This window comes from Biomphalaria glabrata, chromosome 2 (genome assembly GCF_947242115.1).
Source record: "Biomphalaria glabrata chromosome 2, xgBioGlab47.1, whole genome shotgun sequence".
In the NCBI taxonomy this organism is placed as follows: Eukaryota; Metazoa; Mollusca; class Gastropoda; family Planorbidae; genus Biomphalaria; species Biomphalaria glabrata.
This window is the reverse complement of record NC_074712.1, coordinates 58,363,598-58,390,525: the sequence shown is the minus strand read 5'-3', so window position 1 is coordinate 58,390,525 and position 26,928 is coordinate 58,363,598. Positions and strand designations below refer to the sequence as shown.

The 26,928-nt window shown below is 36.6% G+C and overlaps 1 protein-coding gene across 2 annotated transcripts in view; it reads left to right on the top strand.

Annotated features, from left to right (window-relative positions):
- The window catches only part of LOC106065621 (proto-oncogene tyrosine-protein kinase receptor Ret-like), a 206,543-nt gene that overhangs the window by 104,435 nt on the left and 75,180 nt on the right, over positions 1 to 26,928 (top strand). For both annotated transcript variants that reach the window (XM_056021661.1, XM_056021663.1), the window contains exon 5: positions 16,890 to 17,143. In XM_056021661.1, the coding sequence (XP_055877636.1) occupies positions 16,890 to 17,143 (254 nt within the window). The remainder of the gene's footprint in view (positions 1 to 16,889; positions 17,144 to 26,928) is intronic.

The following is a 26,928-nucleotide window of genomic DNA, read 5'->3' as shown; positions in this document are numbered from 1 at the left end:
TTACTAAGCTAAGCGGTGGTAGATCTTACCCAAGAACCACCACATTACAAATCGTACTCTCATATAGAGGTGTTCAATGTCAGACAGTCTTGTTGATGGAATAGAAATCTTATCGTATTTTAAAACTCAATATTTAAACTTCATTCTAAAGTAAACCTCAACTTGCTGCTTTCTCAAAACAAATTTAAAAAAAAAAAGGTAAAATGAAAATTCTAAATATGCAAATGCATGGGGCAAAAAAAACCCACAAGGCTCGATAAAATAAATAACAAAATAAAATGTGATTTGCTGTTTGTGGCATTGGAAAATAAATAACAAAATAAAATTAAAATCTCCATCACAACACAAAAACAAACAAAAACAAAAAAACTTTCTATGCCCGCCCCCACTCTACGCTTCTTTTCGGACACTTCAAAAATTTTTTTTAAATGTCATTTTCAATTCACACAGAGGAAAAAAAAAAAAGAAATATTTTAAACTCGAGATTTAATTCTGGTAAAATATTTACATCCTCACAACTGTTCAGCTAGAACGTAAAGTAATTATCTATTTGAGAATCGTATTCGCTCTGCAGTTCTCCTTTTTTCATTATTATGACATTCAAGCGAAGGCAGGATTCAATCCTATCCCCCCCCTCCCCCCATACACGCCATTCAGACCTGATTTTAAAAAAAATGTTAAGATAAAAAAAAGATGATGCTGGGGTGGACAGCTTGAGACAGTGTGGACATTTAGATCTAAGACAATTTGATAAATTGTGTACACCACTTACTTAAAGTAACGCAACTAGGGGGAAAAAACTCTTCAAATGTCCTTATTGACAATCAATGAATAATTACCTTTAACGAATTGGTTAAAACCTAAATTTGATTAGTATAACAATGTAAAGTCATTTTTTTATTGGTTTAAATTAAAAGAAGAAAATTTGAAATAAACTCTTTCTACTTAAATTTTTTTATTTAATAATTCATTAGCATTTACCAGAAAATAATACAAAAATAAGTGGTATTTTAAATCCAAGTAACACTACAATTTCAATTACAAAAACCATACGCAGGTGTCGCCAGACAAAAAAAAAAAAAACGGCTCCTTGCGGAAAGGTGTGTGGATAGCGACATGTTTATGGGGACTTTCTTCCATCCCCGCCAGTGCAATGGACTCAGTTCTTAGTCATCCCAACGTGGATACCTTTGTGCTTCCCAATTGGTCTAAAGTCCTGTTCTAACAACCGTTACCACCCGAGTGCCAAGATGAGGCTGAGAAACATTACCAGAATATACAAATTACCGTTGTACTTCTTTTTAAGCACCATTTTTTTTAAATCGAGCATTTCAAATAGTAATAAAGAATAATAAAGAATTGTCTATTTAAAGACATGTGAACATTTGTATTGTCTAAGTTAGACACAAGTCCAATAATCTTTGAACTAGACAGTATCTTATCCCTGTACTAGAAACTATCTCACTATCTTAACTATTATCCCTGAACTAGACAGTATTTACACTATTATCCCTGAACTAGAGAGTATCTACACTATTATCCCTGATGTCTAGTATTTACACTATTAACCCTGAGAGTATCTACACTATTATCCCTGTACTATATTACACACCCAGAAGTACCAAATCAATCATTGCTCTAATGCCAAAACATGTAGTGAGATTTGTTTTAACGAAAATTCTAAATGTCAATTTAAAATGTATTAAAACTTAAAACAAAATGTATTGTGCCGAATCTGGTCTCCCAAAATAGATTGCAAAGATTAGATTCTGCAATTGGAGCTAGCCAAGAGACCTCACAAAGATTTGATTAATTTTTTTTTTATTTTCGATCTATTTAAAAGCTATTTAAAAGCTTTTTTTTCCCCCCACTACAATATTTTTTTTTTAAATTCGGTTTATGAAAAGGTTAAAATTGCAATGGTTTGTTTTACACTTAAATTTATTTATGCAAATTTGAAGAACTATTTCTAAATTTATTGTCACGCAGACAAACTTAAGGGATGTATCTTTGCTCACTAATTCATACCCAGCCCGTAAATTTGATCGGCGTAAAGACCAGTGTCACATGCTAAATAGTTAACGTAATAAAAATAATTGATTAACTAATTGGTTAATGTTTTGATTTGGTTCATGTGTAGGCAGTATTTAAATAAATAATTGTGAAAAGTTTCATCTTGATCCAAAACGGGAAGTGGGAGAAATAACGTCCAAAACAAGACTTACACCAGACAAACACACGAAGTGAGTGAAAATAAGCTTGGTAAAAAGTCTAAAATGATGTTCTCTATAAAATATATACGAGTTGCGCCTGCTTAAAAGTCCTCTTCGGTATCAAGTTTTGAAACTCTCAATTTTGGTGTTGGCATCATTCTGCAGTTACAATCCTCTGGCTAGAATGTCACGTGACGTGATCGCGTGAGACGAGGTACACAATTCTCATTACTGAATGAAATAACCTTTTAGTGTGTTGACTCTTACCTTCCTCTCCCCCATTCTTAAAACTATTTTCTAAGTACCTTTGGACGATACGTTTGAGCCAGATGACTACGAAGTCTTGATGTTACGATGAGATTCTATTGATCAGACAATGCGTTTTTTTATGTTATAATTTTGTGAAGCATACACAAACGGACAAAAACATGCACGCAAAATAAAGTAGACGCTAAAATTTGTTTTGTCCTTAGATTGAATGTAAAAAATACATGTGTTAAAGCAGTGGGGTACTTAGGTTGGGCTGATTTGAAAATCCCCCCCGGGCCCCCACTTGAATGGGACCCCCAAATGAGTGTTTCATACATTGAAAATTAAATATTACTCAAGGACGTCAAGCCCCGCGGGCCCCCAAACGATTGAAAATTCCTAGCTACGCCCCTGTGTTAAAGTTTATTTTAGAATTAATATTTTTGTAAATCTAACATTGGAAGACGAAGGTACCTCATGGATGTATGTCCGTCGTGAGACACCATCCACATTAATGGAATTTTTTAAAAGCGATTTTTCGTTAACTTTCTAAAAGTTTTAAATCCTTCAAATCAATCGATGTCCATTTCTCTCGTATGGGATCCAGCGTGTCTAGCCATCAACAAACAGATGAATACATTCTCAGACATCGAAAAGAAAATGAATTAAGCCCCCCCAAAAAATTGTAAGATTTCTCTCTGTCGGCGGACGTATGGTTTGCTGCAGTTAGTGTTCTTGGGAATTCATTATTTATGGCCTAACGCTTTACAGAAAATTAATCAACAGCATTTATCAAAGAAGGGTCGCATAGGCAAACTAGGCAGCCGCTTAGGGCCTCAAATATATCGGTTAATGACAACTGTACGAATATGTTTCAGAAGCTTATGGAACGCCTCGGAAATCGCGTTTTAATTTATGGATTCAATGAATTTAACTTACGTGTTGATTTAGATACAGAAAGGTTCTTACTTTATTGCGTATTTTTCGATCTTCAGTTTTGTTTTTCTATTGCATTCAGAGGCCACTCTTCACCTCATCTTGGGCCTCCAGTTACCTTAGGCCGGCCTAGATCATAATACATTCTTACTGTTTTCCTCAACAGATATACCTTCAACAAAAAAAATTCTAATTTTAAAATCAATTCCTACTTTAGGAGGTGGATGTCGGTCTGTTATTTCCAGCTCTTTTTGTTTCTTCTAATGCTTCATGCTTGCAACGGGTTTTCCCGCTGAACTCTTTTGACGTAAAGAATCATTTTACTCCCTTTCCTTTTATTCGGAACATTTTTAGCGGCCTCCGAATGGGGAAAAGACGCTATTAGTTTTGTGTGGAATGTCTGTCCGTCTGTCCGTCCGTCCCGTTTAGATCTCGTAAACTAGAAAAGATAGTGAAAATCCGACATCACAAAAGTTTAGACCATTCAAAGTTCTGATGCAACGGCTACTTTTTTTTTTTTCTGAAAGCGAAAAATCTAATTTTTTATTATTGATAAAGAGGTTTCCGCGTTGCCTTTAGGCGCTCAGTAAACACAACACAGTTCTAATCGGGATTCGAACTTATACCTCCGTCATATGTAGGCAAGCGGTTTCTGCTACACATCTCAATAATAATTACAACTATTTGATTATTTGGACTAATCGTCACTGCCCCAAATTTTTTTTGCTATAATTATTAAAGCTATAAATAACAACTCTATAACAGCCATATAGAGACTATGGATCATTTCATAGAAATGAGATGAGTGCCTGGGCATTAGCTATGGTCGGACTACACAGTAGTTTCCCCCTGTCCGCGCAGCTGCCGATACAGTTTGGGATCTGCTGCATCACAAGCTCTGCCAGGGTTTAGCACCGTGTGCTGCAAGCTGCCTTAGGGTCACAGGCTTCTAATTTTTCTCAGGGTTGACTCCCGAAGGCTTTCCCAAGTTTGCGTATAGCTGCAAGGCAGCAGAGGTCTGAATTCAGATTTTTTATTCTCATTGGTAGGTAGCCAGCCAAGGCTAATGAGCTCTTTCTGCCCGCAGCATACTGGTTTAGGCGTAAGTTACTCGCTTTTCCTCTCGTTCTGCTGTTAGCAATTACTTAGCATAGAACGGTACTTCCGGACTCAATATCTGAGCCATACGTTAAGGCCAGGAGTTGGACTGGTTATCATAGGCTATTTGAGACATATGCCATTTGAAGCATTTTTAGCTTATTATCCATTATCACTTCCGCAAATAACAGCTTCGCAGAACTAACATCATAAGGAAAAAAAAATTGAACAGGCCAATGTATCATTCTATAACAAACTCCCTAATGCTCTGTTTGAATGTTGCACTAAATCCTTTGCCAATACTAAACTTTTAACTTTATTGTTTTGAAAATTTAATGTCGAAAGTAGCTTTTTTTTGAGACACAGAAGATTAAATAAAGTGCGCTTGGTGCAGGAACAGTTTTTATGCCGGGCAAAGTAAGCCCGCGGGCCGTGGTTAGCCCACATCAAAACGGGACTTTGCTTGTTAATGCTCGACCAATCAGGGGAGATCAACAAACAGAACTCAGACAAAAGTGAGACGCCGCCACCCACCCAATTCTAACCAGACCTGGATGAGATGAAAATATCTCGCGTATAATTCTCCTTCAATCTTTTATCATCGCCCGCGAGTCAGAGCGTCCTATTGATTTAAGTCGCCCATTTGACAAGCCATTGATAGATGAGGGACTAATTGATATTATTATGTACTTCTTAGACCAACCAAGCACAAACCTTACAGAAGGACGAGCGGGGCTCTAAGCTATATATACTTGCTAGAGGACAAATATAAAAATATAAGCCATTCTTTAGATTCTTTATCTACATTGGAAGTAATGAATGTTTATAATTGGTGTATATCCGGTGTGCAGAATATGAAAGTATTGATAAACTATGGAATTCTTCTTCTTCTTCTAGTTAGCTTTTTGCTGCTGAGCTGTCAGCTCTTTTGCAGACTGTGACCAGGAAAAATAAGTGTGCTGTTTTCTTCAGTTGTTGAGCACTGCCGTACAGGGTGTTGGTTATGTTGGGCTGGACTATGGAATTCAAAAAGCCTATAATTTTTTTTTTTGTAGCACTTTTTAACCCTTCAGAATCCAAATGTGTCAGCTATTCCACTTTTAGAACTAGACAATAAGTGACATGTCAACATATTGTCCTTGACATTCATTAGTGTCTATTTTATATTCAAAATTTCTCCAAACCTTCATCTTTTCATTTTCAACGTTTTATAGACTTTACTACATCACCTTTACATTTCTTCTTATCGCTTCCCCTTTTTTTTCGCTTTCTCTCTCTCTGTATTTTGTTACAATACCTCTATTCAAGCCATTCCCTCATGGAACCTGGATTCTGGAACTAGGACAGCTGATGCCAAAAACACCTGTAAAGTTTTTCCTAAAGCTTTAGCAGTTGATGTATATCGCTGAGAATAGAAAAACTAGCTCGTTGGCTCACAGTGAAAACTTTAGTTTGACCGTTATACTTTTTTCAAATTAAAAAAAAATATGTAAATTTGGCTTGACTAGACTGGGAAAAAACATGGCGTAGTTAGCCTTAGTGTACCGATATTATACGATAACAAAGTAAATTTAAAGTTGCTTCAATGTTTTTTAAAAAAATATCTAAGCTTTACAAGGATACTAAAATAAGATTTACTAACATTTTTTATGTAAATCTAAAAAGATCTAAAAGGAGATCTGGACCTGGACTAGATCTTAAGAGTTCTAAATCAGAAGTCTAAGTCTAGTATTAGATCTAGTCATGGGCGTAGCCAGGATTTTTTTTTTGCCAAAAAAATATAATATATATTTAAATATATGTTTGTGTGTGTATACATAATTAATCTTTATTACATTCTGACCTTACATTCTCTGGAAGAAGTTTATTGTGTCCTAGAATAGGTTCTTCCTGGAGTTAGTAAAAAAAAATTGTAGACTCCCCGCCTTAGCCAGCAAAGGGGTCGGGGGAAGCGCAGAGAGCTCCCCCAGAGCGGGGCGAAGCCCCGACGCCAAGAACTATTTCCGGTATTAAAAACCAACAAAATGCCTATTCTGAGGTATTTAAATTGCATTATCCTGCTATTAAAAAGTTTATTTCAAAAACCTAATATGCTATTCCTACTGATCTAAGTCCTTCCTCGCCGTTCGGCGCGTTTGCCGTCAAGCTGTTTTCACAAAAATCTGACCCTGGCAATGTCTCAAGCCTCTTCAGACATGCTCTGAGGACCTCCGTGAAAGTGTCTCCATGTCATCTCAACTCTTATTATAATGCGTTAATCATTTTGTTGTAGAACATGTCCCGCAAACTTCATGCGACGCTCTGTCACAACCTTACTAAAGGGGTCGACTCTCAGTTCGGCATAGAATTTCCTTGATCTCTCTAACCGACTCCTAAAATCCGTCTTAGCCATCTTTGTTGAGCCACATTTAGACTTTTTCAATTTCTGCAGATGACTTTTCACTGCACATTATTAATGGATCCAAGCCACTGGTAGAATAACCTCTCTTGGCTACGCTCCTTGAATAAGGTGACTGTAGTTTGTTTTAGATTTTATATCGAAAAGGGAATTTTTATCGTCAAAATAATTTTAAACTCAAAACCATATGGAGGGGTTTTAAACTTTAAAAAAAAAAAGCTATCTTGAGGAGGGGATTAAAACTCAAAACAGGACTTGGCTTAGCTACGCTCATAGATTTTTGAATGTGTAATTGCTTTTTTTATATATTGAAGAAGTATTTTTTTAGCTTCAAACCCAACTGAAAAGGGGGGGGGATGTTTAACTCAAAACCCTTTTTGGCTACACTCTATTCATTTCAAATTTTAATCAAATATATATAGGCCTACAAGCAAATGTTTTTATTTGAAAAAACGGATCCAAAGTCCATTAGCTATTTATTCATTCATATTATTTTTGCATTCACGCATTCCCTATACTTATAAAATTATTATTTCGTTTAATTGTTTACAAAGCACTCTCGGTGACTATATCGAAAGTGATACGCAAATTAAGACCTTCGGGCCGCGGGTAAATTATGTCTAGTGTATATATATATAAATATTGTTGTAACCCTGTTCCTCCCTGACTAACCATTTATTTCCAAATGCAAAGTAAGGTGATTTTTGTTTATGCTGTTGGACGTAAATGACCTTAACTAGTGTGTAAATGTGTTATGAAACTTAAGTGATGAGTTTGGATTTCTTGACTGAGGATTGAGGATTGTTTTCTATTGTGTTAGTGAATCGGGATATGTAAATTTGATTTGGAGATTGCGACATTATTTCTTTTGATCGGGGATATTGATTGATCCTAGTTGGATTGTGCTTCTGCAATCGGAGAGATACCAGCGATCTGAGAATCGATGAGTTATTTTCTTAAGTTCAATCCCACGTCTTAACATATATACACACACAAACACGTAGTTCGTCCATCGTAGTTCGATGATGGCCTCTTTTGTAATCGAGGTGGCTGAGGGGTTTGCACTGGGGTTTTGTAATTCCTCATGTGATTGGTGAGACCTATGTGAGCCCGGAATATTCACACTGGGCAGGTTCTTCCTGCTGGAGATAGTAGTAAATAAATAAATAAAAAATAAATTTATGCTCGACTTTAAAAACTATATTTTGTCGTTATATTTAAAAACTAAAAGTGAAGCTAACTACTAATACGAACCCATGGTTTCACCCTTCAATATTGAGAAAGCTGTCACGGCAACGGTCACTTAACATGTTTGAGAATTCCCTGGAACACTCTCTGGGGCTGTCATTAAAACATCAGCTTTCAAGAGACTGTGTTTTATTAATCATTGGTGCTGCTAGCCTGATGTATGAGCGTCTTGTGCTGACAGGGGAAAACAAGCCGGCACGGTCATTCTTCATCCACTTAGTTGGGTCACTATGGCCGGCGAGACGGTGGTACTTCAGATCGTCGTCAAGTAGACTGTAATACTTGCAGAACCGGAATCTATTTGATAGCAGCTCTTCTATCCTATAGTTCTTTTCTATACTATTGTACTTGTGTTGTCTGTCTGTGTTTTCTTGCTGTACATGCATACAACAATACATCAAACTAGAATTAAAAGATATATTGGGGGAAAAGTTGGAATCTAAAATTTCGAATAAATAGCAAAGTCTGTGGAACTTGAGACATGATCAATTTCAAATAAATAGCAAAGTCTGTGGAACTTGAGACATGATCAATTTCAAATAAATAGCAAAGTCTGTGGAACTTGAGACATGATAATTTCAAATAAATAGCAAAGTCTGTGGAACTTGAGACATGAACATTTTCAAATAAATAGCAAAGTCTGTGGAACTTGAGACATGAACATTTTCAAATAAATAGCAAAGTCTGTGGAACTTGAGACATGAACAATTTTGAATAATAATCGTATATCGAAAATTTTAAGACATCAAGCCTCACTCCAGCAACTCGACTCATCGAGCGGCCATGTCTCAACACTGTCTCAAATGTGATTCATTATTAGGCACACACTGGCCCATTAACAACCCAACACTGGCTCATAACTAACCTAAGACGGATACAACACTGGCTCATTACCGTCTTATCACTTACCAAACACTGGCTCATAACCAAACCAAACACTGATACAACACTCTCTCATAACCAAACCAACACTGATACAACACTGGCTCATAACCAAACCAACAATGATACAACACTGGCTCATAACCAAACCAACACTGATACAACACTGGCTCATAACCAAACCAACACTGATACAACACTGGTTCATATCTAACCAAACTCTGGTACAACACTGGCTCATAACTAACCAAACACTGGTACAACACTGGCTCATAACCAAACCAAACACTGATACAACACTGGCTCATAACCAAACCAACACTGATACAACACTGGTTCATATCTAACCAAACTCTGGTACAACACTGGCTCATAACTAACCAAACACTGGTATAACACTGGCTCATAACCAAACCAAACACTGATACAACACTCTCTCATAACCAAACCAACACTGATACAACACTGGCTCATAACCAAACCAACACTGATACAACACTGGCTCATAACCAAACCAACACTGATACAACACTGGCTCATAACCAAACCAACACTGATACAACACTGGTTCATATCTAACCAAACTCTGGTACAACACTGGCTCATAACTAACCAAACACTGATACAACACTGGCTCATTATCGTCTCATCACTTACTGAGCACTGGCTCATAACTAACCCGACTCCATGGCAAGTTTTTAATAAAAAAAAAATTTGTTTACAATACCTGTATTTAAGCCACAAATTCATATACTGATACTTTGGTGGAACCTTGACACGGATATAAAAGAAAAACGCCTCTACAGATTTTGCTAAAAATTTAACAGTCGATGTATATCGCTGAGAATAGAATTACTAGCTCATTGGCCACACGGAGAAAACTTTAGTTTGACCGTTATAATTTTTCAAAGTTAAAGAAGAAATTAAAATTTGGCTAAAGAGAAAAAATATTTATCTTGAATGAACTATACACATGGTCTCCTATGTCTAGATCTTAAGGCTTATCGTTGGACTATTATAATATATAGGAGATCAATACATTCATTTAACCAGGATTCTTTCTCTCCCGATGAGAGAAAAAATAATTAACACAAATACAAAAACATGTTTTTTTCTTCCTTGCAAAGTGTTGTCATTAATTAGGGGAAGTAATCTTGTCAAACGTGATCAATACTAGAAACTTCTAAAGGTGTAAAGTTGCTCCCCTTCAGGATCCCATCATAAGACCCTTAGTTCTTGAAGGACTCATCAAAAATGACTTTCTCCTAGGTAACCAGACAACATGCAGGAAGTGCTATGCTAAATGCTTGTTTACATCTGTTGGGACTTACTATTACAGCCACTGTTTGTAACATCTTGGATACTGCGCATTGGTTGAAGAATTAGTTATGTCCCTTTACTGACAAAGTACATTTACTACTAGGGTTATCCGCCTTGATGATTGGTGAGAAAAGGGGGGGGGGGAAGAGAGACACATGTATTTATAACTATGACATCATGATCTTGTTTTTCTCCCAGTCACTAAACAGACAATTGGTGGAACTAAGACATTTGTCATCACGAAGATGTTTCTTATTTAAATTCTTCATTGTTCTTGGGTCGTTAAAATATTTTCTCTTCAATGAAAAAGAATTCCATTTCAAAGTTGTTGTTTTTTTTTATCCTGTCTGCATTGAAACTAGTTTGCTTTATATTTAGAGATAATGTCTAGTAGGAGCAATGTTGTATTGGTTTTAGTTGAACATAACAGTTGTTTGTCTCTTTTGAAAATATGTTTTGGTTTTTTGTTGTTTTGTTGTTGTTGTTTTTTGGATGGGAGCGGGAGGAAGAGAGGGGGAGGGGAGGTGGAGAGAGACATACATTTCTATACAGTACGGCCCATAAATTATTACGTTTCTTGATAGCATTGTGTAAATCAAATTATAGTTTTTTTTTGAAATTCCCAATGATGAGGTGGGTTCAATGAGTTATTTAAGGATTTATCTGAGTGTGCTAGATGTCTGCATAGGCCTACTGTATTGAACATTGTTGCATTGTTGCTTGTTGCATTGGTGTTTGTTGGGCTGTTTACAATAGACTTGAGTTAATTTTTTTGGGGCCCATTCGCACGTATTATGTGTTGTAACCGCACTAATAGCATTTGAGTACCGGCCCACCGGGCATTTGCCCCAAATGCCCATATAGTCAGCCCGCCCCTATATATTGTAATAACTTAAGTGAGGCAACTCAACGAGACATAGACGTTTATGTACACGACATCACAGGTACACAAAACAACATCTATCTTAGGCACAATCTCTCCATATTGGCTCTCAACTTGGGCGGAAATCGTTCTCCTCTTCTAATGTTGACATCCTTTCCAGTCCAGTTTATCACAGTGCGCACCTTCTAGCTTAGATGGCGGTGCGAATGGCAGAGTTATAACAATATATATACAACATTGGCAGGTGACATGCTAGGTCGTATTGACAGGATTACGCCATATTTTAAAAGTGCTTTCAACAGAGACCATTTTTGTTTTTACTTTTCAGACACTAAATGTGCATCCAAAACGTGTTCTTTAAAACGGATTGTTTAGCACCATAGCACTTTTTGATAAAATCCTTCTAGCAACAAGGCTTTTTTTTTGTTTTCGCATTTTTTAAGCGAATATTATGTCTTACCCTAAAGTTCAGCAGTCGATTCAGCCTCAACCCCAAAGCGATCGGTTCGATACCCCAGCGCTCAATCAAATGGACGCGTTTCCCAGCCTGTGGTATGTGCGATAGTATTTCTTTGCCCTTCCGTTCACTCCTCATCCCTCCCTCCGCAAAAGTTTAAATTCCCCGCCCTTACCTTAATTTCTATCCCTCCCTCTGCACGCCAGTCCTCTCATCTTTTTACCATTCGGTTCTCTTTAAAAGTTCTAAACAAGTTTCCTATGAGCGAATACACTGTCTTCTGGCAGACGTTCAAACTGGCGGTATGGCGTAGACCATGAATAAATTACGTCTAAATAATTTAAAAAAAAAAAAAAAAAGATGAAACAAGAAAACTAGAGATGTCTTCTGCGTGACTGATGACGTCATAAGCTAAACAATTAGTGCACCACCTGACAGGAGTTAGTCTCTCAGGACTCGAAAGATCAATTGTATCTTAGTGACAAAAAAAATAAAAAATAAATAAATAAATAACACCGCTACCTTTGCTTCTCTACAATTTATATCTAAATACTCCTTTCTAATATTACGTCTTTGATGGTTATAATTTGGTCTACAAATGAGTGAATATTACCTTTACCTTTACTATCCCTTAGTCTGTTGGACCGTTGGGGCACCAGGCAAGACTTGTCGACCGTCTTTCTCCATTCCTCCCTTCTTTTTTTTTTTTTTGCCTTGTTTAGAACCTCTCTCAATGGCAGGCCCGTCCATTCTTTAATGTTGTCCTCCCATCGCTTTTTGTGTATGCCTCTTCTTCTTTTCCTGGCACTGTTCCCTGAAGGAAGGTCTTTGAGAGCCCCGTAGATCTTGTTATGTGGCCATAGGTGAATATAGACTGTTTTTTTTTGGTAACGAGTTCTAGATTTATTTACCAGAAACACAAACCACATTTGTTGCCGTAAAAAAAAAAAAAAAGAAGCCAATGACAATATTCCATCCCCAGCGAGATCAACGCTCTTCCGTCCATTGAGTTCATATCATGTTTGAAAGTTGCCCTTATCAAAACGTTAGAAACTATGCTCAGTGCCTTAATGTATGATAGAACGACCAGAGCCAATCGACTTTTGTCATCTAGAAGGAATTGGGAAGGGGGAGGGGGCGGATACCAGTGAACCATGCTCCCTGACGTCAGATGTAGCTTGCATTTAATTTACTTCAGGGTCTCAAGCCAAAGACAGCTTTACTCTAGCTTTACACTAGCTGGCGTCAGTACTCCTCTGGTTCCAGCCCCACATTCGCACTTCAAAGACTTTTTTTCAGCTACAGTTGGCATTAAGTAAACAGACCACATTCAGATGTCTCAGAGGCGTATCAGTAAATATCAATACAAGTTTTTTTTATCTGTGGTTAATGTAAAAGTAGTGGCATCATCAGTGAAGGTGTAGAAGTTGCGGCCCGCACCGATTGACACTAACCCTAGTGACGCCACTGACCAAAGGGAAGTATTGTCAACTCCCAACATGAAAAAAACATGAAAATTTAAAAACAAGATTTGTATTTAACCCAGTTACAAGAAACAATATAAATATCCCTACAAAAAATTAATCACACTAAACGATTATTAAAATGCATAAACATTGCCTATTCTTCATCTTCATCTATGTCTTAGTCTGTTGAGCCGTTGGGGCACCACACGAGATCTGTCTACACTCTTTCTACATTTCTCTGTCTTTTGCCCTGGATAGAATTTCTTTCAATGACAGGCCTGTCGATTCTTTTATGTTGTCTGCCCATCGTTTTCTCTGTCTCTTCTTCTTTTTCCTGGTACTGTTCCCTGAAGGAAGGTCTTTGCGAGGCCAGTGGACATTGTGATATGGCCTTAGAGTTTAAGTTGGCGTGTTTTTTGACAGTAGCTAGCAGGTCATCGTGGGGTCTAATTGCTGTATTGATCCTGTTTCTCATCTATTCATTTGTGATGCGGTCTTTGCTTATCCAAGTAAATCTTCATGTCCATCATGACATTAACACTGTCTCAACTGCAACTCCACACTGCGAAACATAAGGAAGCAATAGAAAAAAAAAACTATTTATCTGAATATTTCACGGTTTATCTCCATTTCTGTTATATAAAACTAAATTTATTAATTAACACTAAATGATTAACTAACTGGCTAATTTTTGGATTGATTCGTGTATTGTTAGACTATGAAGAATTCTGCCAAAGTTCAAATCAATCCAACAATGGGAGGTGTCAAAAACGTAACAAATGAACTAATTAAATATATATATATATATATAGGCCTATATATGTGAGAAGAGAGACAATAAAGGTAACTGTATTTGTTTTTCAATAAGAGTTAGTCCCCTTTAATACTTTATTTAAGTCCCTGTTAACTGTTTACAATTGCCACTCTCTCTTGTTGAGTCCTTGAGCTGACCAGTGTAGTTTGAACTAAATCTCTATAATGTTTAACTAATACTTGTGTTGTTGTTCTATAACTGTGTTACTCAAGAGGAGTGTGTCGCTGTTATGGGGAGAGTAGTTCGATAATGAGCTAAGTAGACTTTATTTATTTGTTATTAATAAGTTGGTTTATGTAAATAGTATATGTTATATGTCTACTTAGTCTCTTATCCTCCCCTATAAATTTTTGTTTTGTAAAAGACATCTTTTGTTTTGATACGAGACTGTAGTGTGTCTCATGGATGACGTCACTAAATTGTCATGACATGTATTATATTATTGTAAACCATTGTTTTGGTTTTTGAGATGAGACACTATCGTGCCTCTGTGATGCTGGTTCTTTGATTATTTTGACCTGAACCTGTCCTACTATTTTGAATTTTTTCATTATTTCATTTTCTTTTGATAGCCTTTATTTCCGTTTTTAGTTGATGTCACGACCCTACATATCAGCCCTCTCATTACTACTTCATTTCACCTCACTTTAATATATACATGTACCAGTATTATTCCATTGGCTCTTTTCGTCTAGTGATGATTCTCGCTCTTGGTGCATGTAATTACTTGGAATGTATATAAATTAAACTAATGACAACAATGTCACAACATAAATGACCACATAACGAATACTCGAAATAAAGTCAAACTCTCTAATTAAAACTAATATTTAATCTTCTAAATAGGTCATCGATGGCCACTTTAAAATAATGTAATAAATGTAATGATAGATTGATGAAATGAATTGATAACTACAAACATATATTATGAATAACATAAAATTAATAACATAAGACAAGTGACTTCAATACTATGTACTAATAAAACTATGATATCTGTTAACATAATAAACAATAAAGACATACTCAACAATACAGCAGTTAATCACCCAAGCCAATCAGACCACCACGGCTACTCTATCCTCTATGCACTGGACCCAGCGCCGCAGACTGCATCAGAGTTCAGTACCGCTGTCCATGTCATCTGATGTCAATCACTGCATGTCGTTCATTGTCTTCCTGACTACGCCACTGTCGCTAACATCTATTCTGTGTCTCTACGCTAGACTGCCACATGCTCAAGACTGCCACCCAGACTGCCATCTACCGCCTTCGGACTGTGAACTGCCTGTCACTCAGACTGTCACTAAGACTCCTTTAAGACTCACCAAGACTGTCACTCTAAATAGACAAAAAATCAAAATATCGCTAACAACTCGCTAAAGCGCCATTCTATTTAATCACAATCAACTAACATCTAAAGCTAGATATATAACTAATAAAAACATGTCTTCTTACCCTGGTCCCTAAGAATTAGTTCCTACATGTTGTCTCTAGTAAACAACTCACACCTCTTGGAGCCAAGATCGCGAGCCAGCCTCGGCGACTTGCTCCCAATGTCTGTATGTGTCGTTCACCCGAAAACGCCTAGCACACGACACACGCCCCTGCTAACACTACATGGCGCTGTGTCCCGACTACCCCAAAACTCTACTCTATAAAGGCTGAGACCCTAACCCACGCCTAAACTAACGCTACTAAATCGTCCGTGTCTGTCCCATCCTACGGGTATCGAGTCGCCCTACCAGGTATAAATCTAAGTGTCACACTATTCCTACCCTTTGTCTGTACTCTGTCAAGTCTGTCGGTGAGCCGTGGAAACACCTTACAAAATAATTAACTTTGCTCACACACACACACACATATCTGTGACAGTTGACATGATCTATTTCTTTTGTTTCTAAAATAAACTTTTTTTTTGTTGCAACTGAAATCTTAGTATTATTACTTGTCTGTCTCAGTAATTTTGTATATCTAGAGGCTATAGTTAATAGCCTAGATAATATATTTTGGGACCACAGAGTACCTCTGGACTAACTTGCCAGTACAGCAGAGGTCACTGGTCTTATGACCTAATCAAAATAGTAGGTCACAATAAATATATCACCAGTAGCATTTATCTACTATATCTCGAAATAAAACAAAATAATACAACACCAACAATTAATTAAGTAATTGATTTTTTTATTGATTCTTGTCTTGCCAGGTTCAATGAATAAACCTGCAAAGCTTTAACTTGATTCAAAAATGGGAAAGGGAAGAAAAACATATTCAAATTTTTTACCATGCGGACAGACAGGCAGACAGACAGACAGACAGAGTTAGTTATAAAAGCTTTGTAAAAAACACCTCCTACCAACCCAATCACATAAAAATCAACAGAAAATTGCATCTCTATAATTTTTTCCTCGTAAACCAATTATATAGCCAATAAACTCATCCCATAAAGTATTTATAACACAGGGTGAAGCTCAGTAGCCCGCAGTGACAGCAGCATCTGTAAATTGCAGTCTTTAGTCAGATTATTTAAGACCATTTTTATACATGACGAATTGGGGTAGTTCTTCTCAGTCACGTGGGTGTGTTTTTACATTGATGACCTCATTGATTTCATTGTAATTTAAACATGAAAATAGTCTAGATCTAGACATCTTTAAGTAATAAAAATTATGTTACAATAATTCACTAATGTTTGTGATTATTTAGTAGGTCTACTAGATCTAGGCTAGCACTAAATCTAGATCTACATCTTATCATAGGAAGATATTGCCACAGTCACGTGACTTTTTATAAAGTAGGTCAGAGATTCGGAACTACCTCATTGGGGATATAATGACATCTCTCAGAAATTTATAACATGTGAAAACGTGTATCTTAATTTTCCAACCTTTGAACTATTTAATTTACATTAACAAATTGTTTCAGAGTCTTGTGCTGACCACCTCACCATCAACGAAACCTCCAATGACATTTATTTAGTCTCGCCACCTGACCGCGAACTACAGCAGACGTTTGAAGTGAAGGGTTCTTGCGCCGTTAGACGCGACGGTCAGACCCTGGAAGAGAGGACCTTCAGTATTGTAGTCCAAGTGTATGATGTGGATGACTCGCACCCCTACACCAGCAATGACAGTCGCCAGCAGCTGGAAGAAATTGTTTCACCAATCAAGATTGGCAAGGTAAGCTAGTTAACTCTTTCTCTCCGTTAGTATTTTGTCCACGCTTCGAAGTTCTTCTTTTAGCTCATTACTATTTCACTCCCCCTGTTATGATTAAGCTTCAATAGCTTTGTTGTTTGTTATCAGAAAATGTTTTATTTGGTCTAGAATTAAAGGGGAATGCATGCTCTTTTTTATATAACACAAAGTCAGGTTATAAAATTTTAATTTAATTTAATGAGGTCGAATCAACGATGGGATCGTCGATTAGGAGAGAAAGAGCAAAGAGTCTCAGTGGCTTGGATGGTGTAGAGAGAGAGATAATACATGAGAGTCGATAATAGTGCAGTACAGTTCCCCCTTCAGACCTTGTGGTCTACAGGGCAGATGATGTAAATGTCATATGTTTCTGTGGCCTAAGGTTGACAATGGTGTCATGTGGCCAGCACAACGACCGCCTTTACTTTTCCCCAACTAATGTCAGGTACCCTCTAGAGCTGGATGGACTCAAAGGCGCCCAAAGATCCCGAAATTAAAAATCTCAGGATTCGAATCCGTGACCCCCGGTTCGGAAGCCAAGCGATCTACCGCTCAGCCATCGCGCTTTCAGAGTGGATACTAAGAAATTGCATAAACTGGACGATTGAATTTGTATAGGGAAGTGGGAACACTTTATTTATTATTTTAAAATATTTTATTAAGCCAATATATTTTGACTAATTTAATTAAATCGTGTTGATGGTTTGTAAATTAGTGGTCAATGAATCAATCAGAGATTGATGAATCAGTGGTTTATGAATGAGTGATCAATGAATCAGTGGTTAGTGAATCGATGTGTGATAAATCATAATTGTATCTTGTATAAATCATTGATGGAGAAAGGAGTGGAATGATCGATAAATCATAGGTGGATGAATCAATGTTTTATTTGTATCCAGAGGTCGAAGAATAAATGCTTGCTTTCAATCATCCTTTGATATATCAGGATTAGTTAGATCTCTTTCACTTCAGTAATTCACTGGTACAAAGACTTAGACTAAATAGACTAATTTAAAAAAGCATCGTACGTCACTCGAACACAGCTACCATCTCTTGAAGAGCTTTTTCATGAAATATGCCTTTCCGAAACACTCACGATTCTTAAAGTCAACCTGCACCTATTAAACCACTGTTGAATCAGATCTGAACGAAGTGGTCGTCTCCTTCCCATTAGGACTAACACAGAAAGATTTAAAAACTCCTTGATCCCACTTTCGGTCAGAGTGTTACAAGATCAGCTGTCGTCATAGAGAAGTACATAGTAGTCTAAGTTATAAAGAGCTAGTTGTGAGTGTGTATGTGTTTCATGTGTGAATGTTGTTGGTATTTGCATCTATTTTGTTATTGTACAGTAGTTACACTGAGGTGGTCAATTGTAGTCAAACTGAGTTTCCATTTGATTGGATCAATAAAAATTATCTTATCTTATCTTAAAAATGTTGGTAATAATTATATAGGCAACTCCTTAAATGTACATGTGGTTTTGTAAGTCCCCAACGAAACATCAGTCTATCTGGCGCAGCAAACCCTGTGTCAATGTGGCGCAACGAACCCTCTGTCAATGTGACGTAACGAACCCTCTGACAGTGTGACGCAACGAGCCCTATGTCAATGTGGGTTCTGAACCCTATGTCAATATGGCGCAACGTTCCCGGCGTCTGACAAGATTTGGTACACCATTCTGGATGGAGAACTAGACAAGGGATAAATTAGCCAGACAAGCATGTCAAACTGATTAACGGCGCCCTCGTGGGGGTCAACAAACACAGACTTTGATTTACCCCCCCCCCGCGCACTCCTGGCTTACCCAGAAAAAAAAATCTCTTACACAGAAAGTTGCAGAGTTTTGACGTCGCTAAAGTAAAACATTAAGATAGCTAAAAATGGTTGAAGTTATCTCCAAACATTCGTACACATGTGTACTTTCATTAAACAATCATTGTACTCATACACAGTCATTGTTATCATTACACTGTCATTGTATTCATTACAAAGGCATTGTAATTACAAAGGCATTGTACTCATTACAGAGGCATTGTACTCATTACACAGGCATTGAACTCATTACACAGGCATTGAACTCATTACACAGGCATTGAACTCATTACACAGGCATTGAACTTATTACACAGGCATTGAACTCATTACATAGGCATTGAACTCATTACACAGGCATTGAACTCATTACATAGGCATTGAACTCATTACACAGGCATTGAACTCATTACACAGGCATTGAACTCATTACACAGGCATTGAACTTATTACACAGGCATTGAACTCATTACATAGGCATTGAACTCATTACACAGGCATTGAACTCATTACATAGGCATTGAACTCATTACACAGGCATTGAACTCATTACACAGGCATTGAACTCATTACACAGGCATTGAACTCATTACACAGGCATTGAACTCATTACACAGGCATTGAACTCATTACACAGACATTGAACTCATTACACAGGCATTGAACTCATTACACAGGCATTGAACTCATTACACAGGAAATGAACTTATTACACAGGCATTGAACTCATTACACAGGCATCGAACTCATTACACAGGCATTGAACTCATTACACAGGCATTGAACTCATTACAGAGGCATTGAACTCATTACACAGGCATTGAACTCATTACACAGGCATTGAACTCATTACAGAGGCATTGAACTCATTACACAGGCATTGAACTCATTACACGGGCATTGAACTCATTACACAGGCATTGAACTCATTACACAGGCATTGAACTCATTACAGAGGCATTGAACTCATGACACAGTCATTGTACTCATTACACAGGCATTGAACTCATTACACAGGCATTAAACTTATTACAGAGGCATTGAACCCATTACACAGGCATTGAACTCATTACACAGGCATTGAACTCATTACACAGGCATTGTACTCATTACACAGGCATTGAACTCATTACAGAGGCATTGTACTCATGACACAGTCATTGTACATATTACAAAGGCATTGTACTCATGACACAGTCATTGTACATATTACAAAGGCATTGTACTCATGACACAGTCGTTGTACTCATTACACAGTCATTGTACTCATTACACAGCCATTGTATGGACTCATTATGCATTCCTATACAGTCTGTATCCAGTCATAAAACCTGTCATTTCGTGTACGTCCCTGATCCAACACAATAAGAAGGGAAAGGTCACTAATTAGTTAGTCCACTCTTTTCACACAATCACTTTTCATAGTGCTTATGAATCTTAACAAGAAACAAGAAAATATAAAGAAATACTTTAAATAAACAAGATTACAAAGAGAGTTTGTGTTACACAAACTCAGAGGCGGCCCCCGTCGAAGTCGGATCCCTGTCGGATCTGCATATTCGCAAATAATATTCAAGAGGTGATTTAATTTTGATGTAAAATGTTTTACACGTTTCGGATGTTCCTTCAGAGTTGAAGATAATTACTTCCTAGTCCAAACCTCCCGCAGGACGACGGGGGATGGGAGCGGGCAGGGTTTGAACCCTGGGCCATCCATAAATCTGAACGACAGTCCAGCGCGCAAACCGCACGACCAGGCAGCCATCCGATGGTCAAAAGTAATAATGTTTCAAAGATTCATTTGCCGTAAATTTAAATCTAATAAAAAAATAGTAGATTAGTTTTAGTATATTAAAACATTACAATATTGATCAAAACGTTTGGAAATGAAAATCTACACTTTTTTTTTACACTTTAAGTTTAGAAATTGAAATTCTACATCTTAATCTAGTCTATTTTAGTCTAAACTAGATCTAGAAATTCTAGATCTAGACTCTAAAATAATTTTAATTAGAATATAAATCCAGATCTAGATATACTGTAATAAAAATCTAGATCTAGTTAAAAAAAATTTGATTAGATCTAAATCAAGATATCATTCCTTTTTTAAACGCGAGTCACATAACGAGGCTTAATAAACATTACTATACCGAGTTCTTTTTTCATTTCATTTGAAGAATTAATTCCATATAACGTCAGAGGGAAAAAAAAAACACTACGTCACACGGCCTAGCTAGACTAAAAATCGCCTTCATCTATAAGAGCCATTTATCGAGTGTTCATAGACTTTGGTTCACCGAGTGCGTTCTTTAAGCATTTCATTTAAAGAATTCATTCCATATGACGTCAAAGGAAAAAAAAACACTACGTCACACGGCCTAGCTAGAATAAAAATCGCCTTCATCATTACGAGCCTTTTATAGAGTGTTCATAGACATTGGTGCACCGAGTGCGTTCTTTTAGCATTTCATTTAAAGAATTCATTCCATATGACGTCAAAGGAAAAAAAAAACACTACGTCACAAGGCCTAGCTAGACTAAAAATCACCTTTATCAACACGAGCCATTTCTCGAGTGTTCATAGACATTGGTGCACCGAGTGCGTTCTTTTAGCATTTCATTTAAAGAATTCATTCCATGTGACGTCAAAGGAAAAAAAAACACTACGTCACACGGCTTAGTTAGACTAAAATATGTTTTCATTAATACAAGCAATTTTTTCGAGGGTTAATAGAAATTGGTGCACCGAGTGCGTTCTTTTAACATTACATTAAAAGAGTCCATTCATATGACGTCAAAGAAAAAAAAAATTCCATTACCTCACAATAGGCTAGTACCGGTACCATAAAAAAAATGTCTTTATTTACACGAGATATTTAACGAGGGTTCATAGACATTGGTGCACTGAGTTCTAATAGATATTATTTAAAAAGGATCAAAGCCACATTGTTTTTGCGTTTTGTCTGTCAGTCGGTCTGTCCGTTATCTTGATATAAAAAAAACAACTAAAAGTTATTAAAAATTGATTAACCTTTATTTTACGTTTCAAAACATCGCAATAATTTTTAGGTATGAACACAATTGAAAAGTTTATATAATAGATTGTTCCGGATGTTTGTATAAATAGTAAAAGAAAAAGAGAATTTCAGATAAATGTAATACCGTTAATTAAATTTTTTGGATGGTCTCGTATAAAAATTAGATGTACTACAGCCACGTGGAGAGATTTTCATACCTTACTTTGGTGTTTGGATTCTGTTTTCCTTAAAAATCGGAACATAATATTAACGATAATTAGATTTTTTAATGTTTTAGGTAGAAAGTTAAATGTACTGTAAGAGAGTAGTGAGTTAATATATTTTTCATAAAAATCCGTAAAAACATTATTTCGTAAATGAGAAGATTATTTGTTTATTAATTAGAAGAGGGAGTTCAAACAATTATTTGGCGTTAGTAGATTTTTAAATAAATTCGGAAATTTCTGGCGACGATTTGTAAGAAACAAAATCCGGAACTTTCTTTATCGATTACAAAACTTCTATGTTATGTTTTACAAGAAAATTAAATGTCTAAAAAGTAATTTTCAGTAATCAATTCTAGTAAATTACTTTTTTTTTAAAGCCTTATGCGATTTCAAACAATCATTAGGCATAATTCATGTTTTATAAAACAATATCCGGAACATTTTTACACTTAATGAAATATAAGTCAGTATAGAGATTATGATTTAGCATTAATATGCTATTTACATAAAAAACGGAACAACATATTATTGATAATGTGTTTTTGCAACGTTTAAGCATGGAAATTGAATGTAATATAAGTTAGAAGAGCAAACAAACATTTGTTGGCGTTGATTAGTTTTGCACAAAAAAATCCGGAACAATCAATTTTAGATACTTAAAACTATTGAGATGTTATGGGAGGAACATTAAAGGGTAAATCCGATTTTCAATAGCTTTTAGAGTTCTAGTTTTTTAAATCTAATCGTGACGGACAGACCGACCAACAGACAAAACGCACAAAAATAAGCTTCTTTTATTCGGATGGGGGCACTAAACAAAAAATAAATAAAATCTGATTTTTAAAAAAAGTTTAAGGAATTGGTTTAGCACCTGATCATGTTGCGACGTTACGCTACTGCACGAAAATCGCTGCATAAAAAGTCCATTTAAAAAAATGTGCGTGATATTTACATACAAAGTGCATTATTAGCCTTTATAAACAAACAGAAATGTTTTCTTTTAATTTTAGCAGCTAGTTGACCAGAAAAAACGTCTTTAACTATTATTTGTATTTGTTGTAAACATTTCCTGTACATTTTAAAAATATATTTGACTTAGTGATACTGAAAATACACAAAAATTGTCCATCTTTGTTAGCATATTGTAACATTGCCTCCCTTACATTTACGTAATTGTTTTAGAATTGGTGTATTTTTATGAAAAAATCGCTTGCATAATTAATTTTATAAATTAAACGGTTTGCTTTTAGAAAACCAAAAGTAGCCGTTGCACCTAAACTTTTCAAGCCGGATTTAATGATGAAATAATATTTTTCATATCTCTTCTAGTTTTCGAGATCTGAGTGTGACAGACGGACAGACGGACAGACGGACAGACGGACATTTTGCACAAACCTAATAGCGGCTTTTTCCCCTTACGGGGGCCGCTAAAAAAAAAAAAGAAAAACTAATTTTGTTAAACTTACTTGTATCAATGAGTTTGGATCAGTAAATTTCTAGGGATTTTAGACTACCAATAATAAATCAGTGCGATTAAAAATATTATTGCCAATTGTTTTTGTTTATGGCAATTTCATGCCTTTAGATTTTCAATATACTCGGACCCATTTACTTGTCTGGACCAGTTGGGAACAAAAAGGGAGGGGGAGAAAGAAGGGGACATCTGGATGAATGTTATAGTGATCACTTTTAAAATGTATTTATATACACATAAAAATGTTGTACGGCCTCAAGCATCTTCAAGCCAACACAATAACCACTGTGCTAGTGAATTGCTTATGAACATAGAGGGTTTTATAGTTATCTCTTGTTAGCTTCAAACTTTAAAGAGGCGACCTACATAGTATAAAAGGGCTATTTCTACCTATACTACCACATCATTCAAGCGCAATTTCTTTCCCTTGTTCGATTCCGAACAAAATTATTAATTACCAATAGTTATTTAACTAATTGTTTTTTTTTTATTGATTGTTGTGTTGTCTGGCAAAAGATATGATTGTGCAAAGTTTCAGCTTGATCCGAGATAGGGTGTGGGAGAAATAACAAGTACAAACTTTTTACCAGACAAAGTGAGTTGATGTAAGCTTTGTTAAAAGCTACTTTTCCCGATGGTGTTCAACCAATTAACTAAATTGCATAGCAGAAGGTTCTGTATCCTGGCAGTGCCTGAGAACATTTCCTTATTATTATTATCGTCACTTTTCAGAGTGTTGTACTTCCGCAAACCTACCACCAGAGGGCACTCTTACGAGGGCTAGAATGACTTCTTCTCATTTAGGAATCTCTGTTTCTCTCAGTCTGTCTGTCTGTCTGTCTTGAAGTTTAAGGAAAAGAGCAATGTTTTACACAGCTACGCAGACCCAACTGAGTGCATATTAGATTGTACTTCCGCAAACCTGCTTCCAAAGGGCACACTTACGAGGGCTAGAATGACTTTTTCTCATTTAGGAATCTCTGTTTCTCTCAGTCTGTCTGTCTGTCTGTCTGTCTTGAAGTTTAAGGAAAAGAGCAGTGTTTCACACAGCTACGCAGACCCAACTGTATGTTAGATCTAGAGAAAGAGAAAGAGGGAGAGAGTGGAAGAGGAGGATAGGAGGAAGGAGAAAAGGACATGGAGAAAGACGAAGAGGAGGAAAGGGAGGGGTTGCAGAGAGGTTAGAGAGAGAGAGGGGGGGGGGGAGATTGCATTGTAAACTATAATGTTCAAAAAAAGAAAGGATTTTCAAGGTGACAGTGTTTTAACTAGCGCCAAAGTTTGTTAACCCTCTGTCCTTGTAAAGCGCGCGAGCTAATTTTGGGTTTCAGTTCAAACCAAAACATAAAAACAATGACCGAGAAAAACATCGAGACGAAAAAACTGTATGTGGGAGAGGGGGGGGTATTTACGATATTTCTTACAGAAAAAATGCAAACATAAGTCTTGAGCTCAAGACATTTTGTTTTGGTTAATTAGAGACTTTGTTGCTGCGCTAACTGTTCAGGGGACGCCATTCGATATTATTTGACATACGTGATATATCAGTAGTTGGTCATCTAATTAAATAAAAAAATATTACTAGATCCAACTTTTAAATAGAAAGTCATAGAGTCTAGAGCTTCTGCTATTTGAAACAAAAATTTCTGATGTAAAGTTTGCGTTAATAAAGCGATTGATGTGCAAGTTATAGCACTGTTCATCAGACTCCAAGAAATGTATTATTGTTATTATTATGACTAGTAGTAGTAGTAGTATTTGGGGGCGAAGTGGCCTACTGTAGGTAGGAATGGATAGTGAACAAATGACTTTGAGATATACAAGATCAACAAATAGATATAAAAAAAATTAAACTTTTATATATCGCTACTTTTATGCTTATAGCATTGCTCAGAGCGCCATGGTCCAATCTCATTTGTGGACCATTGGGGGAAGGGGGTATCTGGGAGAAGGTTTTCATGCTGCCTTTAGGCGCTCAGTAAACAAAACTCTGCTGGAGTCGGGTGTCGAACTTCGAGACCCCTTCATAGGTATCCAAGCCAAACCAAATTCAAGCGTACTTGGCCTCTCGACCACTTCCACATACAGATATACAGCGTCAACATCGGGGGAAATTTTCAATTTCTTTAATATAAGAACGCACTTTACTGTTTTAATTACTATTTTTAGCTTTCAGCATTGAATGAAACTTCTTGAAACTACAAGATGTCAGTCATTTAAATATAAATAGATTTCTATATAATCCGTAATAGTAAGTAGCAAACTTTCCCTTTTAGACCCTGTGGTCTAGAGGGCAGATGATATAATCCGTACACCAGTTATAAAACTATTTTGCGTAATAACTTTATATGCAATAAAACAAATGTTTGTTATTTGTTATTTAGAGCAAAGCCACTAAATAAGTTTAAAAGCACATTCTGTATTCTAATTTCATTTCCTTAGCGCCAGATTTGGTTAAACCTTTTTTGTTTTATTTCTGTCTCAAGATTTATTCCTCATTCCTCCCCTCCCCCCTTTCCACCTTTCCTAGTTATCCAAGAAAATTATAAGCTGCCCTAAATAGGAATGTTACAGCCGCCACTGGCCCCCTTATCTTTGCACGGCTCTGGGAGTCCCGGCTTAACAGAAACATCCATTTCCGGTTAACAGAGCTGCCGCAGCCTGGGCCAGGGGTAGGCTGGGGCCAGGGTTAAGCAGAGAGTATGGGAGATGGAGAGACGGGTGAAGAGAGAGATGGTAACGAAGAGATGGTATAGAGAGATGGTAACGAAGAGATGGTATAGAGAAGAAGGAGAAAGAAACTATCTGGTGGCCAGCAGTGTGGTGGCTGTTAACTTTTTTTTTTCGTCTCTTTGTTGACGAAATTTAATCACTACAGCAGCAATACATGTTTAGTTCACAAAGATGAAAAGACAAGCGTTGTGATGTCTGAGCAGTCAGGGGCGGCTCTTTTTATTAACATTAATTTGTATGATCTTATATAGCTTTGTGTTTGGGAAAGGGGGTTGCTCTGAAGTTGCTCTGGACTAAGGCTTTTAGTGCCACAGTCAGACGCCACCCGCAGTACTGTCTTCTTCATCTCCGCTGTTCTTCATTAGCAGCATTATTTAGCCATACATACAAAGATTTAATGAGACACTGATCACCCTACAGTTCAAGGCACAGTTTAGCTTTATATTCCTAAATAATTTAGCGCTTCATCAGAAACAAATTTCTATAAACAATTTACAGCCA